The 27,974-nt window shown below is 42.2% G+C and overlaps 3 protein-coding genes across 5 annotated transcripts; all 3 read right to left on the bottom strand.

Moving 5' to 3' along the window:
• Window positions 1-795: 795 nt before the first annotated feature.
• Window positions 796-17,255, bottom strand: LOC131458939 (clustered mitochondria protein homolog). Of its 2 annotated transcripts, none has more exons than XM_058628314.1 (30): window positions 16,784-17,255; window positions 16,510-16,577; window positions 13,607-14,859; window positions 12,968-13,125; window positions 12,710-12,881; window positions 12,101-12,241; window positions 11,240-11,370; window positions 10,996-11,150; window positions 10,673-10,798; window positions 10,410-10,557; window positions 10,235-10,327; window positions 9,366-9,584; window positions 8,831-9,006; window positions 8,402-8,713; window positions 8,231-8,319; window positions 7,512-7,613; window positions 6,644-6,738; window positions 6,417-6,569; window positions 6,230-6,292; window positions 5,881-6,128; window positions 5,719-5,803; window positions 5,108-5,261; window positions 4,856-4,995; window positions 4,664-4,744; window positions 4,420-4,545; window positions 3,939-4,060; window positions 3,635-3,728; window positions 3,404-3,538; window positions 3,242-3,315; window positions 796-3,160 (listed from the first exon to the last, which is right to left on the bottom strand). In XM_058628314.1, exons 3-30 carry the CDS (start codon window positions 14,814-14,816, stop codon window positions 3,082-3,084), a joined length of 4,881 nt encoding a protein of 1,626 aa, XP_058484297.1. In that variant the 5' UTR covers window positions 14,817-14,859; window positions 16,510-16,577; window positions 16,784-17,255; the 3' UTR covers window positions 796-3,081. The 2 variants fall into 2 exon arrangements, with proteins under 2 accessions (XP_058484297.1, XP_058484298.1); XM_058628315.1 differs by having other exon boundaries at window positions 16,530-16,577.
• Window positions 17,256-17,888: 633 nt separating this feature from the next.
• ccdc92bb (coiled-coil domain containing 92Bb) lies at window positions 17,889-22,206 on the bottom strand. 2 transcript variants are annotated; one of them, XM_058627621.1, is made up of 4 exons: window positions 21,926-22,206; window positions 21,038-21,169; window positions 20,864-20,911; window positions 17,889-20,320 (listed from the first exon to the last, which is right to left on the bottom strand). In XM_058627621.1, the coding sequence occupies exons 1-4, from the start codon at window positions 21,966-21,968 to the stop codon at window positions 19,626-19,628; spliced, it is 918 nt and encodes a 305-aa protein (XP_058483604.1). In that variant the 5' UTR covers window positions 21,969-22,206; the 3' UTR covers window positions 17,889-19,625. The 2 variants fall into 2 exon arrangements, with proteins under 2 accessions (XP_058483604.1, XP_058483606.1); XM_058627623.1 differs by having other exon boundaries at window positions 21,949-22,206.
• Window positions 22,207-22,743: 537 nt separating this feature from the next.
• On the bottom strand, window positions 22,744-27,952 carry LOC131458224 (F-box only protein 40-like). Its single transcript, XM_058627110.1, has 9 exons — window positions 27,866-27,952; window positions 27,404-27,422; window positions 26,730-27,306; window positions 25,235-25,719; window positions 24,715-24,894; window positions 24,147-24,388; window positions 23,637-23,768; window positions 23,267-23,546; window positions 22,744-23,066 (listed from the first exon to the last, which is right to left on the bottom strand). Exons 2-9 carry the CDS (start codon window positions 27,404-27,406, stop codon window positions 22,863-22,865), a joined length of 2,103 nt encoding a protein of 700 aa, XP_058483093.1. The 5' UTR covers window positions 27,407-27,422; window positions 27,866-27,952; the 3' UTR covers window positions 22,744-22,862.
• Window positions 27,953-27,974: the final 22 nt, after the last annotated feature.

Genomic DNA, 27,974 nt, shown 5'->3' with positions numbered 1-27,974 from the left:
AAAAAGAGCTCAAATTAGTTTCACGCATATCTCTAAGCAGATTTAAGAGAATCATAAAGAATGTGGTGACAGAGGCCTGTGGGTGTTTTTCTCAAAAGAGCACTGAAAATCTTGCTTTAAGTTGTGTCCTATATGTTGCATTGATCTTTGATCTTAATATGTTTTAATGTAGTTTTTGTGATTTTGTATGGCTCCTACCTTGGCCAGGTGAGATGTTAAATCTCAATGTGACTTCCTGGTAAAAATAAAGGTAAAATAATAATGTTTTTCAGATCTAAGGATGTAGTATCTGGAAGTACTCGCTTTGGCATGTTTGTTGCTAATTTTCAGATCAGACAGAGGGTTTGCATATCAGATCATGAGTCAGTTTTTTCCTGCTGGTGATATTGTGGGCAATGCAGTGAGTTAAGGAGGTCAGACCTGACTGTGGCTTCTCTGATAGCGAAGGATGGGAAATCAAGTGCCCGTCATGACCTGGTTGCTGAAATGTTATGTTGTCTATTCAGGGTTGAAAAGAATGGGCTGTAATGTAATATTTATGTGGGTCCATGGACACTCAGGAGTTGCCAGCCAGGCAAATGAGAAAGCTAAAGGTTTTTCAAAGAAAATGTGGTGAGACAGTGCCAAGAAGAGTGGAAGACACAACAGCAGGGTTGGCTCTATCAACCTTCTGTTAGAAATAAGTGGTGTTCAATTAAATTAAAGAGAATGGTAGTCCTAACTAGACTGGGATTGGGGTATTGTGGATTAGCCAGCTATCTGAAAATTACAAGAAAACACCCAGATGGTCTGTGCTAGTGTTGACATCCAGAGACAATTAAACATGCTTTATTTTCATTTGGTCAGTTCAGAACAGAATGTCAACAGTTGTTTTACTGGCTGACCTGGAGCTTTCATGCTTTTCCTTGAAGTCGATTTTCAATGTTGAGAGGAATGATCACTATGCCATAGTTTTGGCATTTTTTTTCCACACAACCTCTTCTGCTCCAAATTAGCTTCAGCAGGGTGTACACTGAGGGGTGCAACGCTGCCCTCTACTTGTGTATCGTGTAAGAATATAAAGGGACAAGAAATTAAGGACTTTCGATCCGTGATGAGTAACTTAGAACAGTGTGGAAGGACTGTGCTAATACCGAATGACATAGGAAGACAAGAGAATGAGGATACAAACTGAACTGAGATAAAGAACTTTAAAGATCAAACTGCAATCAAGAACTTGTAAGACTGTGGAGGGCAACATTACACATCTCATTGTACACCCTGCTGGAAATTATTATTATTGTAAGATGAGAAGATGAAGGAGGAGGAGGAACTTTTTAAAAAAAAAAAACAACTTCCTTTTAACAGGAAGAAATCTCTGACAGCACCAGACTCAAAGATGTGCAGCCATCTGCCTCGATGGGTCGGGGTGAAATTAAAAATGTGGGACAGAGGAGAGCTGGGAGACAGAAAGGGTGGAGAGAAAGGACAAGAGGGAGGCGGTGAGGTAGCGACAGAGAGACCAGGAGCAGATGTATAACAGTTGTTCCAAAATGTTTCAAAACAGTACAAATAAGAAATGCACACAACAGACAAAAGATAAAATTATATTGTATGACACAAAAAAATACACATTAAAAAAACAGGATCAATTACTGCAGAGATTGGAGTTGCTCAACATTAAAAGCTCAGGCAAACAAAACAGTTTTAAGACCTGATTTTTTTAGGTCATGCACGTCTGAGTTAAGAGCATCTAATGGCGAGACTGCAGATTGCAACAAACATGGGACTCTCCTGCTCAACCCTACCATTATTAAGCACATGAGGGAAATATGGTGGACTTGGCATACCAGACAGGATGAAAAAAACTTGCTCACAGCTCTCTCCACACTTCACACATGATTTCACAGTGTGAGCAGATCTCCAGAGTTTACCAACTATGGCTTATTACTATGTAGACACATTTGAATTAAACATTTTATTTGTGAGCAAGTTGGAATAAACTTCACAGGGACAGACTGTAGTGATGGTGACAAACCATACAGCCATTGAATGTTAAATAATGAATCAGCTCATGCAACATGGTCTGTGATCATTTTACAGTTTTGATCAAAACATTTAAAAGGTACAGTGTGTAAGATTTAGCGACATTTATTGAGGACATTGCACATTGCAGCTGAATATCCCTCGCCTCATCATTCCTTTCTAAGTGTGTTGGAGAACGCATGTGGTTAGTGTCAAAACTCAAAACATGTTTAGTTTATTTATTGTGGGCTATTGTAAAAACATAGCAGTCCAAAATCATGGCATGATGAGCTGACCCGGCCCCTAAAATATAAAAGGCTCATCAATTAATTATGAAATGAACAACACAACAATTCATCTAAGGGATTGTACACTCATAAAATTGAAGTACTGTATGTGTTTCAAATAAGTCTCAAATCATTATAACTTAATTTAATCTCAGTTAAGCCTTTGATAAAAATGCCACCTAATGTGTAAGATCATCTGTTTGTTTGCACACAGTCAACTAGACAATAATGTCAGTAATGTGTATTGAACGATTATGGCCTGGGTACACATCCAAAATGAAATGGTGATAGGGAACGTTTTAAAATCCAGGCATCCAAATCCCCTCCCATGTTCTAAGAAGGGTTTATAGCACAGCCCAGTGGACACACAGGGAACTGAAGAGGACAGCCCCTTAAAAGAACCTTCACTTGAAGTACATTGCTGCACTAATTTATTCATTGTTGAAGTATTTTTAAATCATAATACTGTGCTTTCCCAATAATCTATTAGTCATATCAAGTAATCTAGCAGCATAACAACAAAGCGGCTAAAGCCTATATATACACTTTCTGATAAAGTAAAAACAATAACACATACTTGACAGTAAATCTACAGCATCCACAGTGTGCGTTCATGGAAACAATATATTCCCAAAAGAGCTATACCTTTCAACCTGTATATAAGCAGGAATGTGCCTGGCTTTCAATTGTCATTGTTGCTCGCTGTTCATGACTATTGTCTATTATAACGTCCTCTTGTGTGTGTGTGTGTGTGTGTGTGTGGTTCAGCTTTGCTGTACTGCTTCAGTTACTACTGCTTTTCCAGTTCTGCCACCAGAACCTTGTCCTTTCCTTTCATCTCAGTCCTCAAGTCTGCAATGTCCTTTGCACTACAGAAAAAAACAGAAACATTAACATTGACTGTATTTCACATGGACAAGATACCATTTAACTTGTCTGCGTTTGTTTACCTGAGGGGGATGAGAATGACTCCACATGTAAGGTTGAGCTGCTGTAGGATTGTCGAAAGGCTCGGAGTGGAAAACTGACGGGAAACACAGGTAAAATGAAGCATCACACAACCTGACATGTATTTAATTCATATGGACTTGGACTAAACAAACAGTACAGACCTTTGGAGGAGGAATAGAGGCACTAGCTGTGTTACTGTAGATGATGTTGATGGCTTTCTGAAGGACCACAGCCTGCTGAGTGAGGCTCTTCAGGTATTCTGAGCTTTCCTTCGTACTGTCATGGCCCTCACCAACCTTAATATGTGCAACAAGGAAACAGCTCAGTTAAAATCATGACCGGGTAGTGTCATTATGACTTAAACATGGCCATGTCCAGATTTTTGACCACACCTGACTCTTGTATATTGAATAAGCCTCTTTCTCGTGTTGCAGAGCTGATCGAAAATCTCCTTTGGTCTCATAAACAGTGGCGAGCAGGTGATGACTGCAAAGAAGATGGACATAGATAAGCAGATACATGTAATGTATAAGAAATCAGGGGAGCGAAGAGAGTAGTGAATGAATAAGAGGATCACAGCAATTTCAAAGCAGTTCATGCATCTTCTGTATGACATCAATATCTTTGTAATTCTTTTTGCCTTTGACCATAATAACATAAAAAAAAAACCAAAGGAACATGGAGATGTAATGTTACCTGTGCGCATGCCTCAGCGTTCTGGCACCGCGGTACTTGGAGGTTAAATTTAAGGCATTCTGCAGGAACTTCAGGGAGTGCTCATACTCCATCAGTCCATGAAGTACTAAACCTAGCATACTCTGATTCAAAGGAGCACATCAAGGACATTAATAGACAATTTCCATCACCCAGGCAACATGCAATTACACTTATAGTGACTACATTTAGGAAAAGAAATGTCCCTGCCTGAAGTTTATTCATGGTGACCATTTGCCACTGTTTATTTTCCAGTATATAGATCTTTTTTCTTTATTTCTAAAAACAAATCAACATTTATGCCATATTAATCTTGATTAAACATTAATTAACCAATTTTTGTTGTATATTTTACTGTAAAGATTTAAAACATATAAGACTATATGAATGTACTCGAATAGATAACATCCTAACAGTTTTTAAACAGTTTTTAAAGCACTTTGCAGGTGAGGGTGTTGCTCACATCCAGCAGTGCGACCTGTGGATGATCTTCTCCGCACACGAGCAACGTGAGGTACCGTGCGCGATACAGCAGTCTTAAGGATGTCGAATGTTGGCCTCCAGCAAAGCAGTACAGAGCCAGGAAAGTCTGAATCACAGATAGGACACGTGCAGTTTTGTATGTTTGTAAATGAAAAAAAACAAAAACAGAATTAAATTCTGTCACAGTGTGTTTGTAAATGAATAAAGATGGTGAAATAACTCACATAGTCTTGTATGGTCTGTGGGTGGTCTATACCTTGGACTCTCTCACTACTCATAGCAGCTTTTTCCTGGTGGCTGAGAGCCTGTGATACATGACAACATTTCCGTATTCAAATATTTCAGTGTTTAACATAAAGAGGGTCATATCTACAGCTTAATATAGATTATTATAATTATGTATTATGCATATTTACATCGGCATATTCCCCCATGATGTAACTGAGCCTTCCCATGAGCCGCAGACACATGCCCACGTCCTCATGCAGGACCCCGTATACACTGCTGAACAGGGTCAGGGCCTGGCTAATCGACTCATAACCTTCTTTAAGAAGACCTAAAAGAAAACGCAAAACACACAAATTAAGGATATGGGGACGCGTGGATGTACTGTACGATCAATTTTTTACGCAGATGTGAATGTTTGTACTCGCGTGTGAATCTCTCACCCTGCTGCACTGACACCTGTGCGTGGTGTACCAGCCGTGTGGCATCTGTGGACGTAGGTTTGAGATGTTTGACAACAGGGAACATGTTGACGATGTCCTCCTCACTGAACACCGGCCTGTGGCGAGACTCAAACACGTACTCCCTCAGCTGTACCTAAATACGGAGAGAAAGGAGAGGAAACATTTGTTGTTTGTGAAAGAATTTTCTAGTTTTAAGAAAATGTGTCTCTTGTCCTAAAATCTGCAGTGCATAACTTTTAGAGATTGTTATTATTCTGCCTCTGGTTGTCCTTCATGAACAGAAATGATAAAATATGATTTGAATGCTGCTTCCTTCGTCTGTAAATGGGCTCTGTCCAGCAAAACTATCAGACCTGACTGAGGGAGCATTTATGTGTATACAACGGCATAGCAGGGGCAGGCAGGGCCTTAAGACGTGTTGTCAGTTCACGCCAACCCGCTTGTCTCTGTTTCACTTCCCTAACGTAATGTTGCTTTTGGTTTAATGACCATTGTGTGAACTCATATGACAATATGATCGGACAGGAGACAACCCACACACACGGAGAGAACATACAATTTAATCAGTAAATTTATGCTCGATGTCTAACCTGGATGCCCATCTTGATGGCAATCTCTCGCAGTAGTGAGATCCTCTGGAGACCATGCTTCTCAATGGCTTCATCTATACTTTCACTAAACACAGAAAGGATGAAAGTGTAAAATCCTGTTGCACAAATACAGTCGCACACAACCACAAACATACAGTATACCAGTTAATTGTGTAGTTGTAATAATCCGCAGCCTCAGTCCTGATCCTGCTCCAGAGCTCACTGCTGGTCAGTCTGGCCCACCCACTAACGGTCAACATGGTGACTCGACTCCCGTGGTTGCGGCGCCGTCGGGACCTGCGGCGAGACTGGAGTTCATCGGAGCACGAGTCGGGGACGCAGGGGGAAGAACTCAAGAAGCAGTTCAGGAAGTGACTGACAGCAGCGGAGAAAACTGCCGGTTCCACATCCTGTGAGAACGAAAGATACAAGTGCACGTTAGAAAATGATGACAAGATTGTAAAATTGTTTTCAGATATCATATTTGTTTTCAATTATTTGAGCACATCACCTGTAGGTAGGTCCTGAAGATGTGTTTTGCACTTCTGATGATGACTTCACTGATTGAAATTCTCTGCAAAGAAACATCTGATTGGGTATTTTTTCCCACCGCACCTCAATGTGCTTTTAAAAAAAGCTTTATTGGTTTATTGCCATGTGTTCTTGTACAAATAAATCTTAGCACTCTAAAGATAAACCTTTAAGTAGCTGAGTCTCCCACTCTCCTCCCCCTGGTGCAGTTCTCTCAGTAGTGTACCCAGGTATCGCACGTTCACACCCTGCTGATGTAGCACCGAGGTCAGGGTCACGCCGTCCATCAGCACTGCTGTGTGGTCCAGACAGTCCCTCAGCTAACACACACACACACACACATTAATTATTTCCTAGCATAGACCACATGAACATATGAATCTCACACACTCACCACTGTTGGAATCTGATGAGCGAGAAGAAAAGCAGCTGCGTCCCACAACATCTTCCTCTGCCTCTGAACTTCAAACTCAGATGAGAAACGAACACCTGCAGCAGACAGTGAGATGCAGGTTCCTGTGAGTGAATTACCCACTCATAAAACCCCCCACAACTACAGAGTGTACTTGGTGAAGGAACTTCAGCAGCTTTAGTTGCTAAATACTGTATGTATCTGCTTTTTGCAACCTGAGGGAGTCAGGACAACTGCATATTTGACACTTTGACCTCACTGAAGATCTCATCTCTTGGAGTGTGAAGCAGCAATAATGTGAATGTTGTCTTTAATCAGCAGCTTGTTACGAAGACAAATGCGTGTGAGAAACGTACTCATGCTGTTGATATTTATTGTGCATCATTTCAATTTTAAGAATTACTGCTTCTTATTTGAGCCTAACATATGCAAGTAGTTATTTTATGGACATTTACTCCCCAAACATGGCTGTCTCCATGACAACAGCAGTGTTTTTATTTTTATTTTTTCAAACCAAACATTTAGTTTAACTGTCAATTCTAGCAACAGAACTTATTTGAATAAGTTCATTTTTTTCAGAATAAAAGCTCTGAACTCGATATGACATTTTATTTTTTTGTTGAAGATAAGCAAATAATTTAACAGGCCTATTTCAGAGGTTAATACTGTAATACTTATGTTATATGTACAGCATACATATGATACACAGTGTATGTGACACATTCACATATAAGTAACATATGGCAACATCATTTTTGTTTATGCCACTTAAGGTACTTGAATTTAATTGCATTGAGCTGCACATACTTCAGTGTCTCCCTCTCTCTGTGTGTGTGTGTGTGTTTAGTACCTGGAGAGCAAACATCAGGATTGAAGCGTATGTCAAAGCAGGAGTCACTCAGTGATCCGACAGCCTTACATGCGTTCATGATGGCATCTCTTCTCTGAAGTTCTACAAGAGCAATATTGATAAATTTCATTTTCTGACCATCGCAAAGCAAAATACCACAACAAAACAACTACTAATCAATGGACTGGACTTATGTACTTACTACTCCTAAACTTCTCGGACTGTGCTTTGAGCGGTTAAATATTAAAGGTACAGCATGTGTACAATTTAGCAACATTTATTAGTGAAGTTCCATATTGCAGCTTCCCTTCCCAGTGTGTTGGAGAAACAAAAATATGTAGCCTTCAGTTAGCGTCAAAACATGCTTAGTTTATCCATCGTGGTCTCCATACAACTGATCCAGCTCCTGATTTACATTTTAAAGGCTCACTGTGGGGTAGTGGAAAACAACAATTCATAAAATCAGGTGATTGTACAACATTAAGGATAATTACTGTATGTTATCTTCAATTTCAATTTCATGTTTTAAGATCAAGAATTGTCAATAAAACCTGTGATGCCAAACGACTACATAATACATGTCATAAAATGTTACTGTTACCATTTTATATTGTTACCCAATCTAATTTGTCTTTGCAGTGACCCATTCTCTCCTGATTTATCATTTCACGTCAGTTCGCTGTTGTTATTCTCTTATGCATCACTGGGTTTTATTGTACCTCGTCTGTCTTCATTCAGCTCCGTAGCTTTATCTTGTTCTTCCAGTTGGCTGAGCCCCTCGGTCACCATCTTGACATAAATGTCATACCTGCAAAAGAGGTTTTAAAGCTCATTCTGCAAGGTTAATTGTTAAATGGTGGCTGATTTTTGTGTCTAAAAACCTGACTCACTTGTGCTGGACAAAGGCCTCCAGCAGCTCCGGTCTCAGGGCCGCCAGGCAGTGACGATGTTGGCGTGGATAACCGAAGCACTGACACTCCTTTGGCACCTCGTCCTGCATCTCATCTGTCTTTGAGAACTGGAAGTTGAGGTCAGGAGGAGAGGTGCGAAGAAGATCCAGGATGTACGGTCGCCCATCATTACCCAGGATGCCTTTGGTCTCAATGCCAGAGCAAAGCTCCACTGGGACGTTGTTGTGGTCGAGGACGTGGTGACGCTGGATTCTCAGAGGTTTACTGGTTTTATCCAAAAGCTCCAGAAACCTGCAGGAAAAAAAAAAAAAACTGCAAGTCACAATTCCCTGTTTGGACTTTGACTTGTTCAAGATCTAACTACCTGTGATAATATGCATGATTTTTTTTACTTTTTGTGTGTTTTACCTGGGGTTTGTAAAAACAGTGACTCCATTGTCATTAGATCCATAGAGGACACTCTGCTCCTGAGTCCTCTCTAGTATTCCTGGAACAATCGTCTGAGCGATAATACGGACGCCACGATAATCCACCACAGCTGTCCCGAGTGTGTGAAGCCCCTCCGTATCCACAGATGCGTATGCCTGCAGTATAGTCAAGACAAGTTTGACCAAAGTGCTTTACACATAGGCACAGCAACACAAAAGGTATACAACAATCAATGAAAACGTAAAAGTAAAGTAATAGTAAAATGGTAAAATCTAGATAGAAGTAGAAGTAGAAAATAATAATTGTGTTCATTTTTATTTTCTATTATTAGTATTTATTTTTATTTTAACCTTGGGTTGCACATGCGAGAATGTATGTATGTGTATATGGAGTATCCATGAACTCCGACTTTAATCTCAGAATTCATGCTGTTTTATTTATTTTTCTTTCAATTCAATAACTGATCTAAGCCAACATTATTAAACGCTTCCCTTCTCATGCAGGATCTACATACCTGTATTCCTCTCAGGTCACAAATGGCGGCAGCATGAGCGGCGGTGTTGCCTCCCAGCTGCTGGTAATGCTCAGATATGTCGAAGCCCAAGCTGAAGAAGATGTTCTTCCAGATGAACATCTGCATGTGAGGCGCCTCACTCGGGTTTAATGGCATGGCGTTGCCGTCGATAACGGCCACTGCACCTTGTGCTGCAGCGGCAACAAAGTCACTGTTGGTCTGTGGACGTACAGAACAGTAGAGTCACACTTGTTTTATTTTGATGGATGAAATGTTGCTGTAATGTAAACGAAAGGTTTAAAAGATGATTATGAGATGATAAGAGTGAAGAAAAAAACAAAACTGTTCAAACTGATATAGGGAAATAATATTATGGTAATACCAAGTTATTTCTAACAAGATCACAAAGTAATAGTTTCGTTATGACATCGGAATATTGTAAATATACATTTTGATTCACAAACACTTTCTCATGTGAAGGTAGTCTTTTCTAAGTATGATTCAAAAGCTATAAGCTGGATATATTACCACATATAATCTCCTTATGAACCCACTATTAGTAATAGTGGGTTTTTTATGATGGTAATAACAATAGTAATAGTTTATCACTATTGTTATTACCATCATAAAAATTGCTCTACAAATAATGTGGTATTACCACAGAAATACATAATTTATTACATTATTACTTAATTAAAAGAGAGAGGAAAATACACTTTTAAGTTGGAATGAATTATAACTTTTAATAATAATTAAATAATGTTTGATTACTCTTAACTTATCTGGATTAATTGTTGTTTGGACAGATGGATATTATATGATCATACAGTCATCAGTCCACTTCTCTTATTAAAGACCTGTGGTCTCACCTTAAATATGCTCCTCTCTCTGTGCAGCCGCTCCTGTAGGGAGTTCCTGGGAAGTTCCCTGGATCCCTGCAGCTCCTCATTCCAGTCCCGACTCTGTGGTCATAACAAAATCGAAATATCAGCTTTATCATCTCAGCCAGCATTTCATCCAATTCCCTTTATTTGGGTCTGCAACCTGCCCAGCTGTGTGCTTGTCCTGGCCCATGTGACTGGCGTGTGTCTCGTCCACACGCACGCGGTCAAGGGTGTGTTCTGCATGAGGTGCAGTCCAGGTGAACACCTGAAAAGGCGCCGCGAAGCGCTCATAAGGGTGTTGCTGGACTCTGGTTCACAGAGAGCACACATGTTCTTCTATTAGAAATGTTCATATGAGTGTTAAAAATAGGCTTTTACTGGAATTGAAAGCGATATTGTTTGATTACTAAACGATTGGCTCACCTTCTCTTCTGAAGGACACTGAAGTTTTTCCTGAAAGCAGGGCTGACATGGCTCAGCAGCTCAACAAGAGAGTGGCAAAGGATTCTGGGAACTGCAGGTTTAGGGTTGAAGTTGAAGGCAGTCGACCTGGAGCAATCAGAGCAAATAGAATCCACGTGAGTTTCTACAACTGTTTGACTTTACAGGGAAAAAAAATAACATTTGAGGCAATTTATAAAATAAAAAAGATATAGAGTCTATAGAAAGGCTACTAAAGTCAAAGTAGAAGTGAAGTTTCTTTTGCCTGGCAAAAAAAACAAAGAAAACTTTTGTTAAACACTCACTGATTGAGGTAGAAACCACGAGTAGAGGATGTAATGTTGAGCTCTCTGTCTTCCATAGTCAGGACATTGAGGTAAAGTAAGTCCCCGTGCATCTTTCTGTTCCCCGGTGGAGGGTTCCAGCTGCTAATGGTCAGAACCCGCAGGCACTGTAGTGGCTGTAATGATACTTTCAGAATATTTCACTTTCTTCACTATGAATTGAAGTGAACACTGAAGTATGTTTTTGGGAAAGCTGCACTATCACCTTCCAGTCGTCTCTGACAGGCTGCAGTGGAGTCAGTGGTCGGTCCTTACACCCAGGGAGGATGTTTTCTGGAGGCCTGAAGTCGATGGATTCCTTTTCAGAGAGTCGCCTCTTCCTCAAGCTGTCACTGTCTGCAGGGTGAATATGGAGGTGGAAATGTTAAAGCTGCGGTCAGCGATACAAAAACAGAACAGGTTTCATTTTAAAGCAGTTATACACGAGTTCGAGCCCCGGTTGGAACATGGGCCTTTCTGCATGGAGTTTGCATGTTCTCCCCGTGTGTGCGTGGGTTCTCTCCGGGTTCTCCGGCTTCCTCCCACAGTCCAAAAACATGCAATGTGGGGATAGGTAAATTGGACACTCTAAAATTGACCATAGGAGTGAGTGTGAGAGTGAATGGTTGTTTGTCTCTATCTGTGTGTGGCCCTGCGATGGACTGGCGAACTGTCCAGGGTGTACCCCGCCTATCGCCCGATGTAGCTGAGATTGGCACAGCCCCCCCGCGACCCTCTGGCAGAGGATAAAGCGGTAGATGATGACTGACTGACCAATAACTAACTGAAACTGAATTGTGCGTTTATAAAACTAACTAAAATTATAGAGGAAATGTGCTCAGTTTTCATCTTTGTTCGTCTGTCCTTATAAACTTTTAAAATGGCATCTTTTGCTGGGGTTTTATGACACGATACTTATGACCTTTTTGAATCTTGCACCTGCCAAATCCATCCATATTACAAAAAACTAACACTACAACTAATAAAAGTTAAACTAAGAATACCCGCTCTAAAAACGAATTAAAACTGACTCATTTTAAAAGTAAATAAAAACTAAAACTAATGAGAAATCCCAAACTATTATAACCTTGGTCTCCTCTGGTGTAAAAGCTGAGGTAAGACAGTGAGTGGCCGTTCATCCCGTTGTACGCGTCTGCAGGGTCAAGGCTCCTCAGGAGATCACACACGTGTTGGAGATGCAGGCGGGCATCGCGCACTGAATAACAATCTGCAGAGACGTCAGAAGAAATGAGTCTTAGGTCAATAAATAACGTTGCATGCGAGGGAAGGGGTTCATTGCTGCGGTTAGTAAAAGGTAGCAAACAAATCAGTGAGTGTTGAATGTGTCAGGTATACAGGATAGGTTACATACTGTATATGAACTTTCAGAAATAGCTCAAGAAAAGTCAAAGAAATCATTTTGAAGTGGACGCTAATATACAGTATAATTCCTTATGATGTATATATTTGTCACATGCATTGTACAAGTGCAGCAGCAGTGAGATTAAGTTGTGACAATGCTATTTACTTTAAAAAGAGCGAAAAAATATAGCAAGACAAAAGTGTAAATATATATATATAAAAAAAGGTTAATATTTTGTTTCTGTTCATACATCACCCATATATTATGTATACATGAATAAAACAAAGAAAAAACGAAATAAAAGCGGACTAAAGAAAAGGATGAGGTTGTTACCTTCCACTAATTTGATCTGCACTCCATCCTGGATTCCCTGGACGGAGCACACCTCGGTGAGCTTGTCGAGTACGGCGCCTCCCAGCTGCAGTGAGAAGCATGTGCGGTGACAGGTGACCTCGTGGTCCATCAGCACCTGGTGCAGCTCTGCCACCAGCATCTGACCTGTCACCTAAGGGCGGACGAGAGACAGAGAGTTGGATCAGAGTGAAGAGACAGTCAGGTATAAGGAAAATGAAGACAGTGTAATGTCAGGACCTGGAGCTCAAAACTTTCTGTTCCAGGAGGTTGAATTCTGACAGTGAACTCGGTCTCTTGCAGATCGATGAGGTCCCGGACATCGAGTTCCTTTTTATCAGGATCAGACTGCTGCAGGTGATCGTCCCCTGGGCTTTCTTCATTTTGAGAAGGAGGTGCTGTTGGCAATGAGAGATGAAATGAAGATGTATGAACATGAAACTGACAATAAAACTTGTAAAGTAAAGTATAAAACTATACAACAACAACATGATGGACACAATTGAATCTGAAATCCCTGCATAGGAAATATCCAAGCTTAAACAGTGACATATGATTGTGAAATAATAAACAATAACATCTTATATATAAAGTAGATACAAAAATGTCACTTCTACTTTTAACCCTTCTTTTTGCATTTCATGTTTTACATTCATTTTGGACATTTTACCAATCAAAACTAATGTTTTGTTTCAATTGTATTTTACCAGCTATTACCATCGTCTTTTTATTTGACTTCAAGTATTATGATAAGTTTATTATGCACATGTTTGAAATAAAATGGTGATACATTATTAACTACTATTGCTTTCACTGTATGATCTATCAGTAAGGATTGTGTGAATGTGTGTGAATATGACAACACGTGACAAGACGCACCTTTGACGCTTGGCGCTGCCAGAAACAGCCGGTCAACTAAAAACAAGGTCATCTGCTTCACCTCTGCTCCTTCCGCCTCCACCTGTGACAGAACGTCCTCCAACGCCGTCACATGCTGCAGGACACCGTCCTCGTCCTCGTCCTCGTCCTCTCCCCTCTGTGGTGTGTGATCGCGTTCTGTGTTCTGTGTTTCATCCGTGTTTTCTTCAGACAGATTTTGTTTTGCTTTCATGCAGACGGTGTGGTCGTCTTTGTCGCTCACAGTCTGATCGGACGCCTCTTCCAGCTCTTTCTGATCTGTACTTTTCTGTGGCGTGAGGTCGTCGTGACACCTGGCGTTGTCGAATCTCACCGTTGAAACAATGGTTGTGATGCTGTATTCCTTATCATCCAGGGTGTTGCTCTCTGAATGTTCTTTGTCTTTTACAAAGTCTGCATTTTCCTGAGCAGCTATAATATTCTGTTGTAACTTCCAGACTTTCTCTTCATCAGTGAATAACTGCTCGTTTAGCTCTGTCTCAAGTTCTGTTTGAATATTTGGCTCATGGCTGTGATTTAGTTCTTCTTGTTCGGCCTCACTGATGGACATTGTGTTTTTATCTGTCTCCCATGACGTTCCTATGTCTGATGTGATTTCTGAGTGTCTCTCCTGTGATGTTTGGTCGTCCGTTTGCATCTCTGCTGACACACTCCCCTGTTTCAGTGTCTCATGTTCTTCTTCAGCATCATTGATGCACACAGACATCTCCGTTTGTGTCTGAACTTCTGTCCGAGTCTGCACCTCCATACCAATCTGTGTCTCCATTTCCGTTTGCGTCTCCACCTCAGAAAATGTCCTGGTCCTCCACATGTTCCTCCTCTCTTGTCCTTCATGTCCCGGCTCATCCAGCCTCAAACACTCACCTCGTCCCTCTTCCTCCTCGGACACCAGCAGACACACCATCGGCTCCACCAGAGTCACTTCCCCTCCCAGGCTGCTGCTGAGGATGATATCGGGAAACAGGAAGTGCTCCGGTTCGAGGGACGGGTTTGTCACACCGGTGGAGATGGTTAACAGGTCGTCCTCAAGGTCGTCAGGGAGACTGGGGGAGTAACATTCACTGTCCTCGCTGGAGAGCAGAGGGGATGTTTCTGCTTCTCCCTGGACCTGTGTGTCCTGACACTTAAAGTAGTGAGACAGTGCGTGACAGCATTGCACTATATTTCCCATGATGCCTTTCTCACACAAAACAGCAGTATAACTGGACGGTGGCCTGAGGATGAAAAAACAGTGTTAATAGTGTTAATAGATAGGATACTGTGAATATGTATCACTTTGACACAGATCAGCATCACTGGATATTGGTGTAAAAATATAGAATCTAATGCAATTCAAAACTCTAAATGTCACAAATACTTCACTAAACACCCGCTAAACAAACAAAGACATGCGGTATCATTGTCATGTGATCAGAATGTGAGTCAAGGGGGGGTACAGTCTTGCTGTTGACATATGCCTTGCAAAAGTATTCACTCCCCTTGGCATTTTTCATGTTTTGTTGTCTCATAACCTGGAATTAACATGGATTGTTTGAGGATTTGCATCATTTAATTTACAGGACATGTCCACAACTGAAGATGATTTTTTTTTTTTTTTTTTAAATTGTGAAGCAAACAACAAATAGGACAAAATAACAGAAAAAGTCAATGCGCATAACTATTCACCCCCCCAAATTCAATACTTTGTAGAGCCACCTTTTGCGGCAATCACAGCTCCAAGTTGCTTTGGATAAGTCTCTAAGAGCTTGCCACATTTTACCACTGGGATTTTTGCCCGTTCCTCCTTGCAAAACTGCTCCAGCTCCTTCAAGTTGGATGGTTTGCGCTTGTCAACAGCAATCTTTAAGTCTGACCACAGATTTTCTATTGATTGAGGTTGGGTTTGCGCCAGTTTTATTTTAGTGTCATCAGACCAGAGCACCTTCCTCCATACATTTTAGGAGTCTCCCACATGCCTTTTCTCAAACTCAAAACGTGCCATTTAGTTTTTTGCTGAAAGTAACGGCGTTCTTCTGGCCAACTCCATGGAGTGTACAGCTTATTGTCATCTGATGTAGAGATAGTCCAGTCTCTGCTGTGGAACTCTGCAGCTCCTGCAGGGTTACCTTAGGTCTCTGTGCTGCCTCTCTGATTATTGCCTCCTTGCCTGGTCCATGAGTTTTGGTGGGCGGCCGTCTCTTGGCAGGTTTGCTGTTGTGCCATGTTCTTTCCATTTGGATATTTTTTTTATAACCACCTATAACCCTGACTTGTACTTCCCAACAACATTGTCCCTTACTTGTTTGGAGAGTTCCTTGGTCTTCATGGCAGTGTTTGCTTAGTGGTGCCTCTTGCTTAGGTGTTGCAGCCTCTGGGGTCTTTCAAAAAAATAAGGTGTGTGTATGTACTGACAGATCATGTGACACTTCGATTGCACACAGGTGGACATCATTTCACTAATTATGTCACTAATGAATAATTGGTTGCATCAGAGCTTTTTATGCGCTTCATAACAAAGGGGGTGAATACATATGCACATGCCAATTTTCAGTTTTTTATTTCTAAAAAATGACTTTATGTATATATTTTTCACATTTCACTTCACCAACTTAGACTATTGTGTTCTGATCTGTGGTTAGTCCAGTGTGATGTCACCATGGTTACACGTCCAATTGAGCAATAGAGAGAACGACCGAATGTAACCTTGAATCAGAGCCGAAACTTACTCTGTAATTACTTTGTAATTCACTGTGTGTTTACACTGCAGGTATAAACTGTGAAAGGCTTTGTCACTGTGTGTTTACTTAGCATGTGTGAATAGACAACTAAGAGCCTGGACAACAGCTGATGACAGGAGGATTACACAAGTGTTTTCTGCAGCTTACTCTGTAAAGGACTGGAATACCTCAGAGGATGAATGTCACCACATGAGCTCTGGAATGATGTTGGAATCCTGGAAGACAGATGTGACAACTACTTCTGAGTTACAGTTGTTAAACGGCTAAATCAAAAAACACTAAATAACACACACATTTGACGTGTCTTAGCCCCTGATTACAGTTTATACAGAGGCAACACGACTTATTCAGGCTCATGAGGACACAGTTGCAGCAGGATCTATATGTGCATACATGTCACACAAAATAAGACCGGTCCTACCAGCCAGTGCAGAGATGGGGAGACACTGTCACTCTGTGTCATCTTCTCCAGACTTGTCTGCTGTGCATCCTGTTGAAATCAGAAAGCCGGCTTCCCCAGGATTTGCTGCAGAGCACAAGGCTCCGCTCTCCTGTCGCTACTTGCTGCAAAACTCCTTCACACAAACTCTGTTTCTGTGCGTGTGTGTGTGTGTGTGTGTGTGTGTGTGTGTGTCCTTCAAGGCTGGGGAGTAGCTGTGAGACAGAGCTTGTAGGCCACTCATGCACATTCACACACTTAGTACCCATTCAAGTCCAGAAGAGGGCAACCTCTCTACTATAATGATGTAATTTCCTGTGTGCAGACCGGCCTATGGCATGTGCTCTCTATCAACCTTGAATGTGAGCTCATGCAGACGGTGCATAAATAGCAGCAGGAGACATTGTCATCCTTTTCTTCTTGGTGGAAACGATACAAGTGATGTGACACAGCACATCCCTTTTCCAAATACAGGGTCCTGAGAATCAACCTGCGGCTTTTTCAGTCTCCGCTCCCCTTGGACACTTTCAGGCATCAGCAGGAGCACAGCTCTGTGGTTGCCATGGCAGCACTGCAGCAGAGTGATATTAACATTCTGAGCACGGTCTCCAAGACAACTGTGGGAACGTTCTAGAATGGGACGATTGCTAGGAGACAAGTTGCATGTGTTTGTTGTGACGCACACGCACATGTGAGAGCTGTAGTTTGGGGCCTTGAGTCAGTGCTTGAATAATATTGCACCCGAATGTCCTTAAAATGATCAGAAATTATCAATAAATGAATCACTCAGTCGATCGATGTGTATGAAAGATTTCCTGTAAGTTATTTATTTTTCCTAAATTTCTGGTATTTTCCTCTTCTGCTATTTTAAAAGTCCTTTAATTTCATGCAGTTTCATTTAATTTGTTTTGTCAGCTGTAGACATTGAAAAAAAGATATTGCCACAATCCTTTTTATTCTGACTGTACAACAGGACAATGCATGTATCATAATGATACAGCAGGTGTAGTAGGCTGGATGTATTCTGTGAAATAATCCATTCAATGTACAACACTGTTACATTTATGGCAGTATGTTGTGGTGCCTGCTGTCTATTGTGGTGTCTGTGGCTGCATGTTTTTATAGGATGCGACTGGAGAGTGCACTGAGCAGTGCAGCATTGTGTTGTTATTGCAATTTAATAAAATTACACTTTCTCTTCTACTCGTAGTGCTTTTCACTTCTGTCTCTGTCAGCAGACCTGACTCAAGGTGTGGTTGTGCTGCCACCCAGTGCATGGATGGCAAAACACATTAAGTAGTACATTGCTGTTGCTGATACATATTTTAATTATTACATCTATGATGTCAAGTAAAAAAAGACCTTTTAAAAACGTGACAGTGGAAATCATTGTTCTGCCGTTATCCGGCACATTGCATTAATTTAATAAAGTGCAAATCATACAAAATGTCCCGACGCCTTCTTACAGTGACTCTGTGTAACTGCAGGAGCAGGTTGCTAGTTGAACATTAACCAGTGTAACATGTTCACAGACACAGAGACAAGGCTATAAATGACAGGCAAAAAGCTGTGATCAACAGTGTTCAAATCAAAAGGCATCCATATAAAGCACTACTACAATTCAGATTCCTATGACTCACTCGTTTCCTCAATTCTTGCAATTTCCCATGTATTTATTTTTTTTATTTTTTAAATGTGTGCCTGAGCTGTGTGCGCCCACTGCTGGGGACACCTTATAAATATATTCACCCCTTTATCTCACTGTCGACATTTCACACCAACTCTCATAGTAAAAAGTAAAAAGCAGTGTTATCAGCTCTGGAGATGCTGGTCTACTGCTGCCTCCATGGTATGTTTGTGACACTTCAGTAAATCTAAAGAAAAGGAAGTCAAACAAAAATCACATTTGAACTGACTGGTGAATGCAGCAGTGGGTCAATGACTCCTGTGCTCTGTTAAGTAAAAGTGTTGATTTTTTTCTATGGACTTTGGTGCAAGTACTGCAACACAAACTTCCATTTCCAGTTAGAAAGGGCTGTCTGAAGGTGAGATAATGCTGTGAACATATTCTGAAGATATCATAGACTAACTCAGGATAAAATCCATTTTTTTTTCAGTGAGGGCATGCAGTCCTGTCTTATGCTGGTTCTCCATACAGGGGGCCAGCGAGGGCTGCATGTATTTCAGCCAATGCTGACTGTACTGTGTGTCAATACCTCATACGACCTCACTCCAAAAAAACTATTTTATTTCTCCCTTAAATGTATCTATATATAGGTCAATCAAACATTCTTGGGCACCCAACTCCAAATATCTATACCATACGCCCTTAAATCTGCAGAGAATCAAAATGTTAAATCTCTATCATCTTACATGTCCACAGTGTGAGAATTGGCGGCATCTAACGGCGAGACTGCAGAGTGCAACAGAAGGAGGACTCCTCCTCTCACTTCTCCCTTTTACCGAGCGGACCGGGGAACTACGGTGGCCTTCACATACCAGAAAGGATGTAAACACTCGCTCTCTCTCTCTATTTTCTTTGATTGCATAGTAAGCTTCCACTTCAAAATGCATGTACGCTTGGGGGTTCTGTAGAAACATGGCGGCACAAGATGGTAGCCTAAAGCAAGGCCCTTGACTAAAGTACATATAAAATTCTTATTCTAAGGCTACGAAAACCAAACGCTCTTTATTGCAAAGCGCTTACACACTTATATGAACATACTTATGGGCAATATATGTAATTTTTGATCATAAATCCTCCTAAATGTTACAAACCAGACATTCGATGCTGCGGGAAGACAGCATCACCCATCCATAATCATCACAGAGCAGTTTCTCCCTCTCCTGCCCCCATGTCCACCCTCCTGGGCGCCCTGATGTCCTCAATGTCCTCCCACTCGTCGTCCATCTCCTCTCCGTCCTGCATTCTGAGTGGCTGACTCAAGCGAAGGAGGCGGTATCTAAGTGGCATCAAGAACAGGGCGGGATCGGGCATGGGGTGTGGCCTCTGCGGTGATGTCACTCTCTCTTGTGGGACACAAGCTCGGACCCTCTCCTCCCTCATGGCGACACGCCTCCTGTGTCTCTCCTCTGGTTGGGAGGGAGAGGCAGGGGGAGGTGGAGACAGAAGCCAGTCTGTGCTCTCCCCTTCCTCGTCCTCTTCATCATCCTCTTCCTCATCTCTCCCTCTGGCTTCGTCCTCCTCTCTCGCTGCAGCAGAGTCGCCGCTCTGCTGTTGATTGAAGAGTTTTAAGCGTGCGGCGTGGAGCTCGTGATAAAGGCTGGAGGTGGTGTCGTTCTGCCGCTGCAGCTCTCGGGTCAGCAGCGTGATCTTGTGGCTGCGGCGTTTCAGTTCCTCCAGGAACCGCCGCTCTTCTTCCCTGAGGCTCCTGCCAAGCGCCGATGTCCGTGCGCGGCCGGCCCGCAGCTCACCACGCACAGCGACCATCATGCACTTCTGCTCCTCCAGGAGGCGCTCTGCTGCCTCACAGCGTGCTGCCAGCTCTGCTTCCTCCTCTGAGAAACACACATGAACATGGTCAATGAGGACTGCGGTAAAAACTGGGTAAAATGTTTTGACAGCAGTAGAAATATAAATGAATCCTCTCACAGTATGTGTGCTACAAGGTCAATGTCTAATCAAACACTGTAATATTCAGTCAGGTGGTCCACGGGTCCCCTGGTGGTGACCTGTGGTGGCACACTCAGTTGCAGCGGCTCTGATCAACCCTCCATCTAACAGATGTCCAGTTGCCTTGGTTTTTAGCACAACCATGACCTGGATGACTGAGAACCTTCTTTCAGTTGATGACTTGTGCCGTAGCCTTCGATTCAAAAGGTGTTAGAATCGTACGAGTTTGTGCACTTGATGTCTTAGCCATGTTGCAGTGTGGTGTATAACGATCCTACAAGGATGCTGAAATCTAACACTCTATTGGAAGAACGGAAATAAACAAAACAATTTGCTCAGAATGCATTTCCGACTATAGAGCATTAAATATCAGCATCACTCCACATATCGTTTTCATCCCCGTCAGCAAAATTGCTCTCATATCATACCTGCTGTGTTTCTGTCAGGAAACCTGGAGTCCAGCTCACAGCTCAGCTCTGCACACAAGAGCGGGACAGACAGGAAGACAGTCAGTCAGGGTGCGAGACATGAGACAGTCAGGTTCGTCAGGTGGTGCACAGATGCATAAAGAGATGGAGAGCGGCGACTCAGCGGAGACTGACCGTGACAGCGCCTTTTCAGGTGTGTGATCTCCAGCTGCAGACCGGTCAGCATGGCCAGGTGCTCCTGCTTCAGGAAGGCAATGCCTCTCTCCACAGTGGCCACCTGCTGCTCCAGCCTGTCAGCATCCATGACTGAACACACACACACCCACACGTTGGTACTTTAAATCGTGAAGAGGATTTATCTGAACAACATTATAGTGGAGTCCCATTATTGTGGAGCTCAGACTAATGGTTAATACAACCCACTGTCAGGAGTTTTACTTGTATATATCGTATATATTTGTCTTATCTTATTGTTTTTCTTGCACATACAGTATCTAACACTCTTATTTCCCTACCTTATTTCTATTTTCAATCTTGCTGTGATTTTTGGCTGCAGTAACCCTGCAAATTCCCTTATCTTAATATAAATTACACACATTTCGATTATTCTCAAATTGAGTGAATCCGAGGAAGTAACAAAATAAACACATTGTCTCATAAATATAACAGTGTACAGTGGTTTTTTTTACTTTCATGCTTATATATTTTTTACTACTGACCAGTGACCACTACATCACAATAAACAAACATTAATTGACACTTGTACTGCAGTGCACATATAGAAAAAAATATGCATAAACTATGTAATAACTACATTCTAAAAGGGGAAAAAAAAACACCATTCAATTTCTTCAAATAAACTTTTGGGAGGAAAAAAAAGGCATGCATTTAAAAATCTGCTTAAATACCAGCATGTTATAATCGCTTAATTGACTAAATCCACATTTTCTACACCGTCCCTCTCGGTCAGTCTCACAGGGCTTTTGTTTTTTTCCCCGACCATGTTTCTCTTTCTGCATCACTACATTTACCTGCGACTGCATCAGTGACACTGTGGCCTACCGTGATAGTGAAGAAACAGTGACCTGATCAAAGCGTCTCTCATGGATCCTTGTTTCGCCCTGAGATCTGTCCTTGATGCTGCAGAAATGGAGAAAACACAGCGCGCCGTGCAAACCGACGCTGCTCTTCTGACGAAGGTCTCGGGGGTTTTTAATGATCCTCTGTTGCAGCTGAACGGTATTTATAGAGATCTATGAATGGATCCTGCAGGCGAAATAACCTCCTCGTAACCTTCTGCTTGTACGTACAGCAGCCGCTGCTACCGTACTACCAGCCACACACACACAACAAAGCAGCGCGGTATGAGGGGTGATTAGTGCCACCGAGGAGGAGGAGCAGGAAGAAGAGGATGAAGAGCTCTGTGGAAATGATAGCAGCTACTGTATATGGGTCTTGAGGATTTTTTGTGCTTGTGACCAAAAATGCCTGATTTCACATCAGTGTTTCCAGTTTTTTCTTTATAATACACAAAACATGAAATTACCACCTGACCACTGCAAATGTGGGTACATTTTACAATAGGCAGGTGAAACTGTCAATCAGCCAATGACTATAGAGCAACTGTTTACACGATAACTCAAATGCTCAACTCCAATGTAGTTGAAAACAAAAGGAATTTATGCATGTGAAAAAACTCTCCTTTTATAAAAGTCTCTTTGCAGTGTAGGAAGCATCAGTGCTGGATCACCAAACTGTAAGCAGATAAGAGTGCCAAAACCCCCCCAACACGACTGCTTTCCCATTTAAAAAAAAAAAAAATAGACTCACAAAAATGAAAGCAATATAAAATAAATCATTATTTTATTACTGTGAAAACCTGTAAAAGTTAATGCAGACCCTATGTGCAGTTTTCATAACATCTTCATATTTGTTACATTACCTACAATGTTATATAACACTTACACATAATAAATCATTTAAAGTCAATTTACTACTGTTAACGTTTACTTTTAAAAAGGTTGACGAGACTCATTCTCTCTTGGCTGCATTTCTGTTTGTCACTCATGCTGGGGAGCGGAACAGGCTCGCTTTGCACCCGGGTCTCATAATAAGGACAGACTTTGAGATGAGCAGATATGGGTGGAACGTCGGCCATTTGCCACAAATCCACTGAGGAGAAGAGTCGACTGAACTCCCACACCTGTGGAGAAACAGGAGAAGACTCTGTATTATATATCTTCTACCACAGTCATTTCAATGAAAATACAAGACTGATTGCATTGTTGATTGCATTGTTTCACAGCTGCTGGCTGTCAAACAAATTGTCCCTCAGGGATAATACAGACATCTTGAACCTTGAATATGGATCACAGTTTGTAGTGGATGTAGTGTGTATCTCACAGGTTTGGCCCTCCACTTGGCTCCTCCACATGACTCAGTCTTCCTCTCCCAGCGCAGGGTGACCATCCCTCTGTCCTGCAGCAGCGAGGAGCACACCTGCCTCATGAGGCGGGACACCAGAGCCAGCTGGGACAGGGACAGACTGTCCAGGAAAGTGGCCATGTGGCACAGCACCTCATAGGGTAGCGAGCTCAGTTTGTCCTCCCCTCCTCGTGCCTGTGAGTCGTTACCTGACGAGGTGACAAGGGTTGGACGCAAGTTGAAACTCCTCAGCTGCTGACTGGAGGGAAAACAATCAAGCACAAGAACATGAGTTTCAACAGACTCATAGGTCTGGACAAATATGAATGTGAATTTTGAGTTAACTCACTCGTAGGTGACGGTGGCGTCATGTGTGGACGGCTGGAACCTCCTCTGGCTGTAGGTGCAACCCAGATATGCAAGTGGGCATCTCTGCTCGAACCATCCACTCAGACACGTCTGGATTTCACTGTGGACGTTCCTGGAAGGGAAACAATGATTTATGAAGATCAAGACGATAATGTTCATTTGATGCTCAAATATGGACTATTTTACATTGTGGTTAGGATATATCCTTGTTTTTCTTTACTGTCAATTACCAATTCTTATGTAGATGCAAGTTTAGCATGAGTTAAAGCCTGAAGCATATTATTCCCACTGCAATTTACCAAGGGTGCAACTGTGGCACAGATCTGTGCCGTGTGAGAACTAAGGGTTAATGTTGTAGGCAACATTTATAATTGGTCCATTTTGGTTTTCTACAACTGCTGAAGTCACAGTAAGAATTCCCCATAGAGTTTGGCTGTGGAAAATGAGAGATGACAGGAGTAAACGAGTCACACCGCAAACGCTCTGGCACCTGAAGTGTGTGGCAAACTCCCTGCGGTGGAAGGTGTGACCACACAGGAAGGTGAAGACACAGGTGGCTCTGCTGTGTCTGCTGTTCACACTCTCCGCCTGCAGCTGTAGGTGCAGCTTCACAGGTTTGTCCACCGTCACCTCCGCCAGGGTCGTCTTCCTTTTGAACGGCGCCGAGTGGAACGCGTGCGTCTGCGTTCCGATGTCAATGTAGAGGCCGTCGATTGCCTTTGATTCACTGATCTGTTTGGAAACAAAACAATCACCAGACCTGACTGGTGCCTTTAAAGGGACCATACAAATGTTTTGTTTTTTGATAAAGATGCCAATGTCTATGTTTTTGGCTAATGTAAGTATATTATACAACATCTATTCATTATTAGATATTGTAATATGCAAATGTTACATTTTATCTTTAATTCAAATGAATTATCATAAATATTGTTACGAAGGATCGGGAAGTGAATTAAAATGACTGCTTATCTTGTCTGAGTGCTGACCGTTCACAAGCAGTACAACATATAGTGGACAATATGTATATTTATAGGAGAGACAAAACACTCACTGACCTTGTGACCCATGACCTCCTCCTCAGCATAGCCCAGCAGTGTGGTGGTGGCTTCATCACTGAACCAGTCCTCTTCGCTGGCACCGAGGTCTGATGTGTCGACACAGCGAGTTTCACTCTGAGCCCGCACCGTTGTGTCGTACAGATGAGCCCGCTGCCTGTAGTGATAGCTGTCAGGGATCTGAGAAGCAGAAGTGAATGAGAAAATATTCAGTTAAGTACATTGAGTAAAATAAAGTCGTTTGCATTCAAACAATTGTTAAATAAGTACACACAATGCTGATTGACTATGAGCACTAGAATTGGGGTTAAATACAGAGGTTAATGTGAAACAGGTGTGAGTAATTAGGGCGTGTCTAACAATCACTGAATGCAAAATGAACACACCTGCGCTGCCACTGCATAAACACAAATGCTTCTTCAGTCAGGTCTGACCCTGAGATTGACTTCTCAGAAAGCTGAGATAACATAATTATTATTATTTTTTTTTTAAACAAATAAATGCAACTTGGTGTCATCACCTTGAAAGAGCGTAGGGTCTGGACAGGAATAGGCTCCAGGCTGCCATAGACAAAGTCTTTCTCTCTTGGTGTACAGGCAGCTATTTGTCCAAAGGAGACCAGCATACGCCCGTGGTGCACTATATACATGTTGTACTCCTGTGGGGTGAGATCCTCTCTCAGACGGCCCAACACTCCCTCCTGCCACGGTGCATGTCCTGTCTTACTTGTGTCCGGTTGAGGACAGTGTTCACCATCTTCTGCTGCATTTGTTTCCATCTCCTTTGAATCTCTGCCAACCTTCTCACCGGCTTTCTCGTTTTGTTTGGGTTGGTTCAGGTTTTGCTGAGCGACCTCGCAGGCTCCTCGCTCCATGCCGAACATCATCTCAAACAGGTTGTACTTGTCTTTATCGATGACGGCCTTCTGGCTGACGTTGGGCTGAACGGTCTCTTCAGCATGATTCGTGCAAGAACTGTTCTCTGCCGAGATCGACGTGACGAGGTCTATGGAAAAGGAAAACAAAAACAGGTGAAATATTTCATTTAACTACTTAAATGACACATATACACACTTCGATACTCTGAACCTCTGCTGCAGGTAAAGGCATACAGACAACATCCTGTAACAAATTGAGCTTCATCACTGTCATTTAGTTAAAGGTCTGGTTTAGAGCTGTTTCGCCACAGGAACAAGCAGGCAGAATCCGTTGTCGAGAGCAGAAGGCAAAAAAACAATCAATCCAAAAAAAACGCGGCCACATAGAACAATTTGGCAGTGATTGCACAGTGGAGAGGAGTATATATAGTGGGCTGATTAGTGATCTGGTGCAGCTGCTGTGAACAGGTGAGTGGAGTTGAGCTGATGAGGAGGGAGTGGCTAGAAGGTGATGAGAAGGAGGGGCTGGTGAGCTGGGGTGAAACGAGATGACTGAGAGAGAAGATCATGACATGTGTATATATATACTGTACATATATATATATATATATATATATATATACATGTGTGTGTATATATATATATATATACATATAAAAAGTCTTTAAGACAGAGGTTAGTGATTTCACCAGCACTGAAAGGTCACAGATGTCACCCGAACAATACTAGCTGGTGTCCACTCATATGGACCGTACTTTATCATCCTTTTCCCTCTAAATGAGAGCATAATCTATAACACTGACATCATTTTCAATTGAAGAAAACCTGAAACTAGCAATTCAGGCCATGAACTCCTCAGGAAAATGTTTACTGACGATATAAATGAAATATTTTCCCAGCTTGCACACCTCCAGTCAAACTGAGGTCTTTGTGAAACCAGTAGAGACCAGTCCCCTGGTGGCTAAATGCTACTTCCATCCTCCATTGTTCTTCATCTTTTGCATTGTAAGCTTAAATTTCAAAAATACAAATAGGTTGTATATTTAATTTCTCCAAATAAACCACCTAATTGTCACACACTGGACCTTGAAAGAAGAATTGATTCTCAGTTGGTTATTTCATTTATTACAGCACCCACCTTCATTGGCACCATTGTTGGGGATATCACTGACAAAACCTCCCACTGCTATCTCCTCTTTCTTCTCCTCTTCCTTTTTTTTCTCTTCCTCTGCTTCTTCTTCTTTGTCCATCAGCTCTGGATAGAGGGGCCTCATTTTCAGGCGACCGAAAAGGTCTGACTGATCCACCAGGGCCATGGCTAAATCCAGAGCCTTCTCCTGCCCGTCATTTTCCTTCAGCACCTTCTCCTGCAGGGCGATGTTGCTGTGTGGGTGTGTCTCATCAGTTGGCCAGCGGAGCCAGTCCATGCTGCAGCACACCACGCTGGCCGGGCACACCTTGAGGTGACCGGCCTGTGAGGACCGGGGCATCTGGACCGGGCAGCCGTAGCCAGCGTTGAGACATGGCACCCTCACGTTAGGGCAGAGCAGCAGGTGATCCTCCTCTTTGCACAGGTGGAAGAGAGCTCCACAGTGCAGGCGGCAGGAGGTGATGGAGCAGCTCACAGAGACCTCCACCCGAGCTCTGCAGCGGCGGCTGTAGCAGGACTCACAGTGGACATGCTGTCGCACCTTGGAGGCTCGGGAGCGATGACTCTGATGGATGAAAAACAGAGGAGCCAAACTAAGATAAAAAGCACAGGAACTGCGTATTATAATTATCAAGATTTTATTGAAGACTTTTTGCGCTCACCATATCTACAGGAATCTTCCTGCAGGAAAAACACAGAAAACTCACTGACAGATTGGAAACAAAGCTTGTGTGTAAATGTCACCTTATATATTTTTTACTTGAATGGTGTTTAAAAATATCAGTAATTCAAATATTGGTACATCACATGCACCCGATACTATTATGCAGATCAACAGACCATGCAAACCCAATCTAATTGTTTAAGTCTGGACCAAAACGGTGGACAACACATTTTCATCTATTAAAAACAGGGATAAAGGCCACATAACTAATAATCACTTTTGCAAAGCACTGTATTCAAACAAACCAATTCCACCTTGTTATTATGAAATGAAGGGCATATATTTAAAGTAAATGGTAAACCACAGACCTCTATGCCAACAAATACTTAAAGTACGTTAGATACATATAAAATGGAAGAAAATGAGCTCAATCCATAGTTTGCTTCGTTAAAGGTCTTACCAAGGTGTGACTGCAGACTTTTTTCTTCTCTTAGGTTTTATAACGTTGCTTTCACTCCGTGTGCTCTTTGAACTGACAGGTTAAAATTAGCCGAGCAGGCGCGAGGAGA

The sequence above is a fragment of the Solea solea genome, chromosome 4, assembly GCF_958295425.1.
Source record: "Solea solea chromosome 4, fSolSol10.1, whole genome shotgun sequence".
Lineage (NCBI taxonomy): Eukaryota > Metazoa > Chordata > Actinopteri > Pleuronectiformes > Soleidae > Solea > Solea solea.
The sequence above is the reverse complement of the archived record's forward strand: the minus strand, read 5'-3'. Positions and strand labels throughout refer to the sequence as shown.

Bases quoted from the DNA above. Each gene is read 5' to 3' on its own strand.
- LOC131458939 (XM_058628314.1), bottom strand. From the start codon at position 14,816: ATGGGAAATATAGTGCAATGCTGTCACGCACTGTCTCACTACTTTAAG. The intron at 8,320-8,401 runs GTGAGTCAGGTT...CCTCTTTTGCAG, and splicing joins GAGGCCTTTGTCCAGCACAA to GTATGACATTTATGTCAAGA. The intron at 6,570-6,643 runs GTGAGTGTGTGA...TGTGTGTGTTAG, and splicing joins CTCATCAGATTCCAACAGTG to CTGAGGGACTGTCTGGACCA.
- ccdc92bb (XM_058627621.1), bottom strand. From the start codon at position 21,968: ATGAGAGACGCTTTGATCAGGTCACTGTTTCTTCACTATCACG. The intron at 20,912-21,037 runs GTCAGTCTCCGC...TCTTGTGTGCAG, and splicing joins CCTGAAAAGGCGCTGTCACG to AGCTGAGCTGTGAGCTGGAC. The intron at 20,321-20,863 runs GTATGATATGAG...TGTGTTTCTCAG, and splicing joins TCCTGACAGAAACACAGCAG to AGGAGGAAGCAGAGCTGGCA.
- LOC131458224 (XM_058627110.1), bottom strand. The intron at 23,769-24,146 runs GTGCCAGAGCGT...TTTCCCTTCCAG, and splicing joins GAGTTTGCCACACACTTCAG to GAACGTCCACAGTGAAATCC. The intron at 23,547-23,636 runs GTGAGTTAACTC...TTTTCCCTCCAG, and splicing joins GACGCCACCGTCACCTACGA to TCAGCAGCTGAGGAGTTTCA.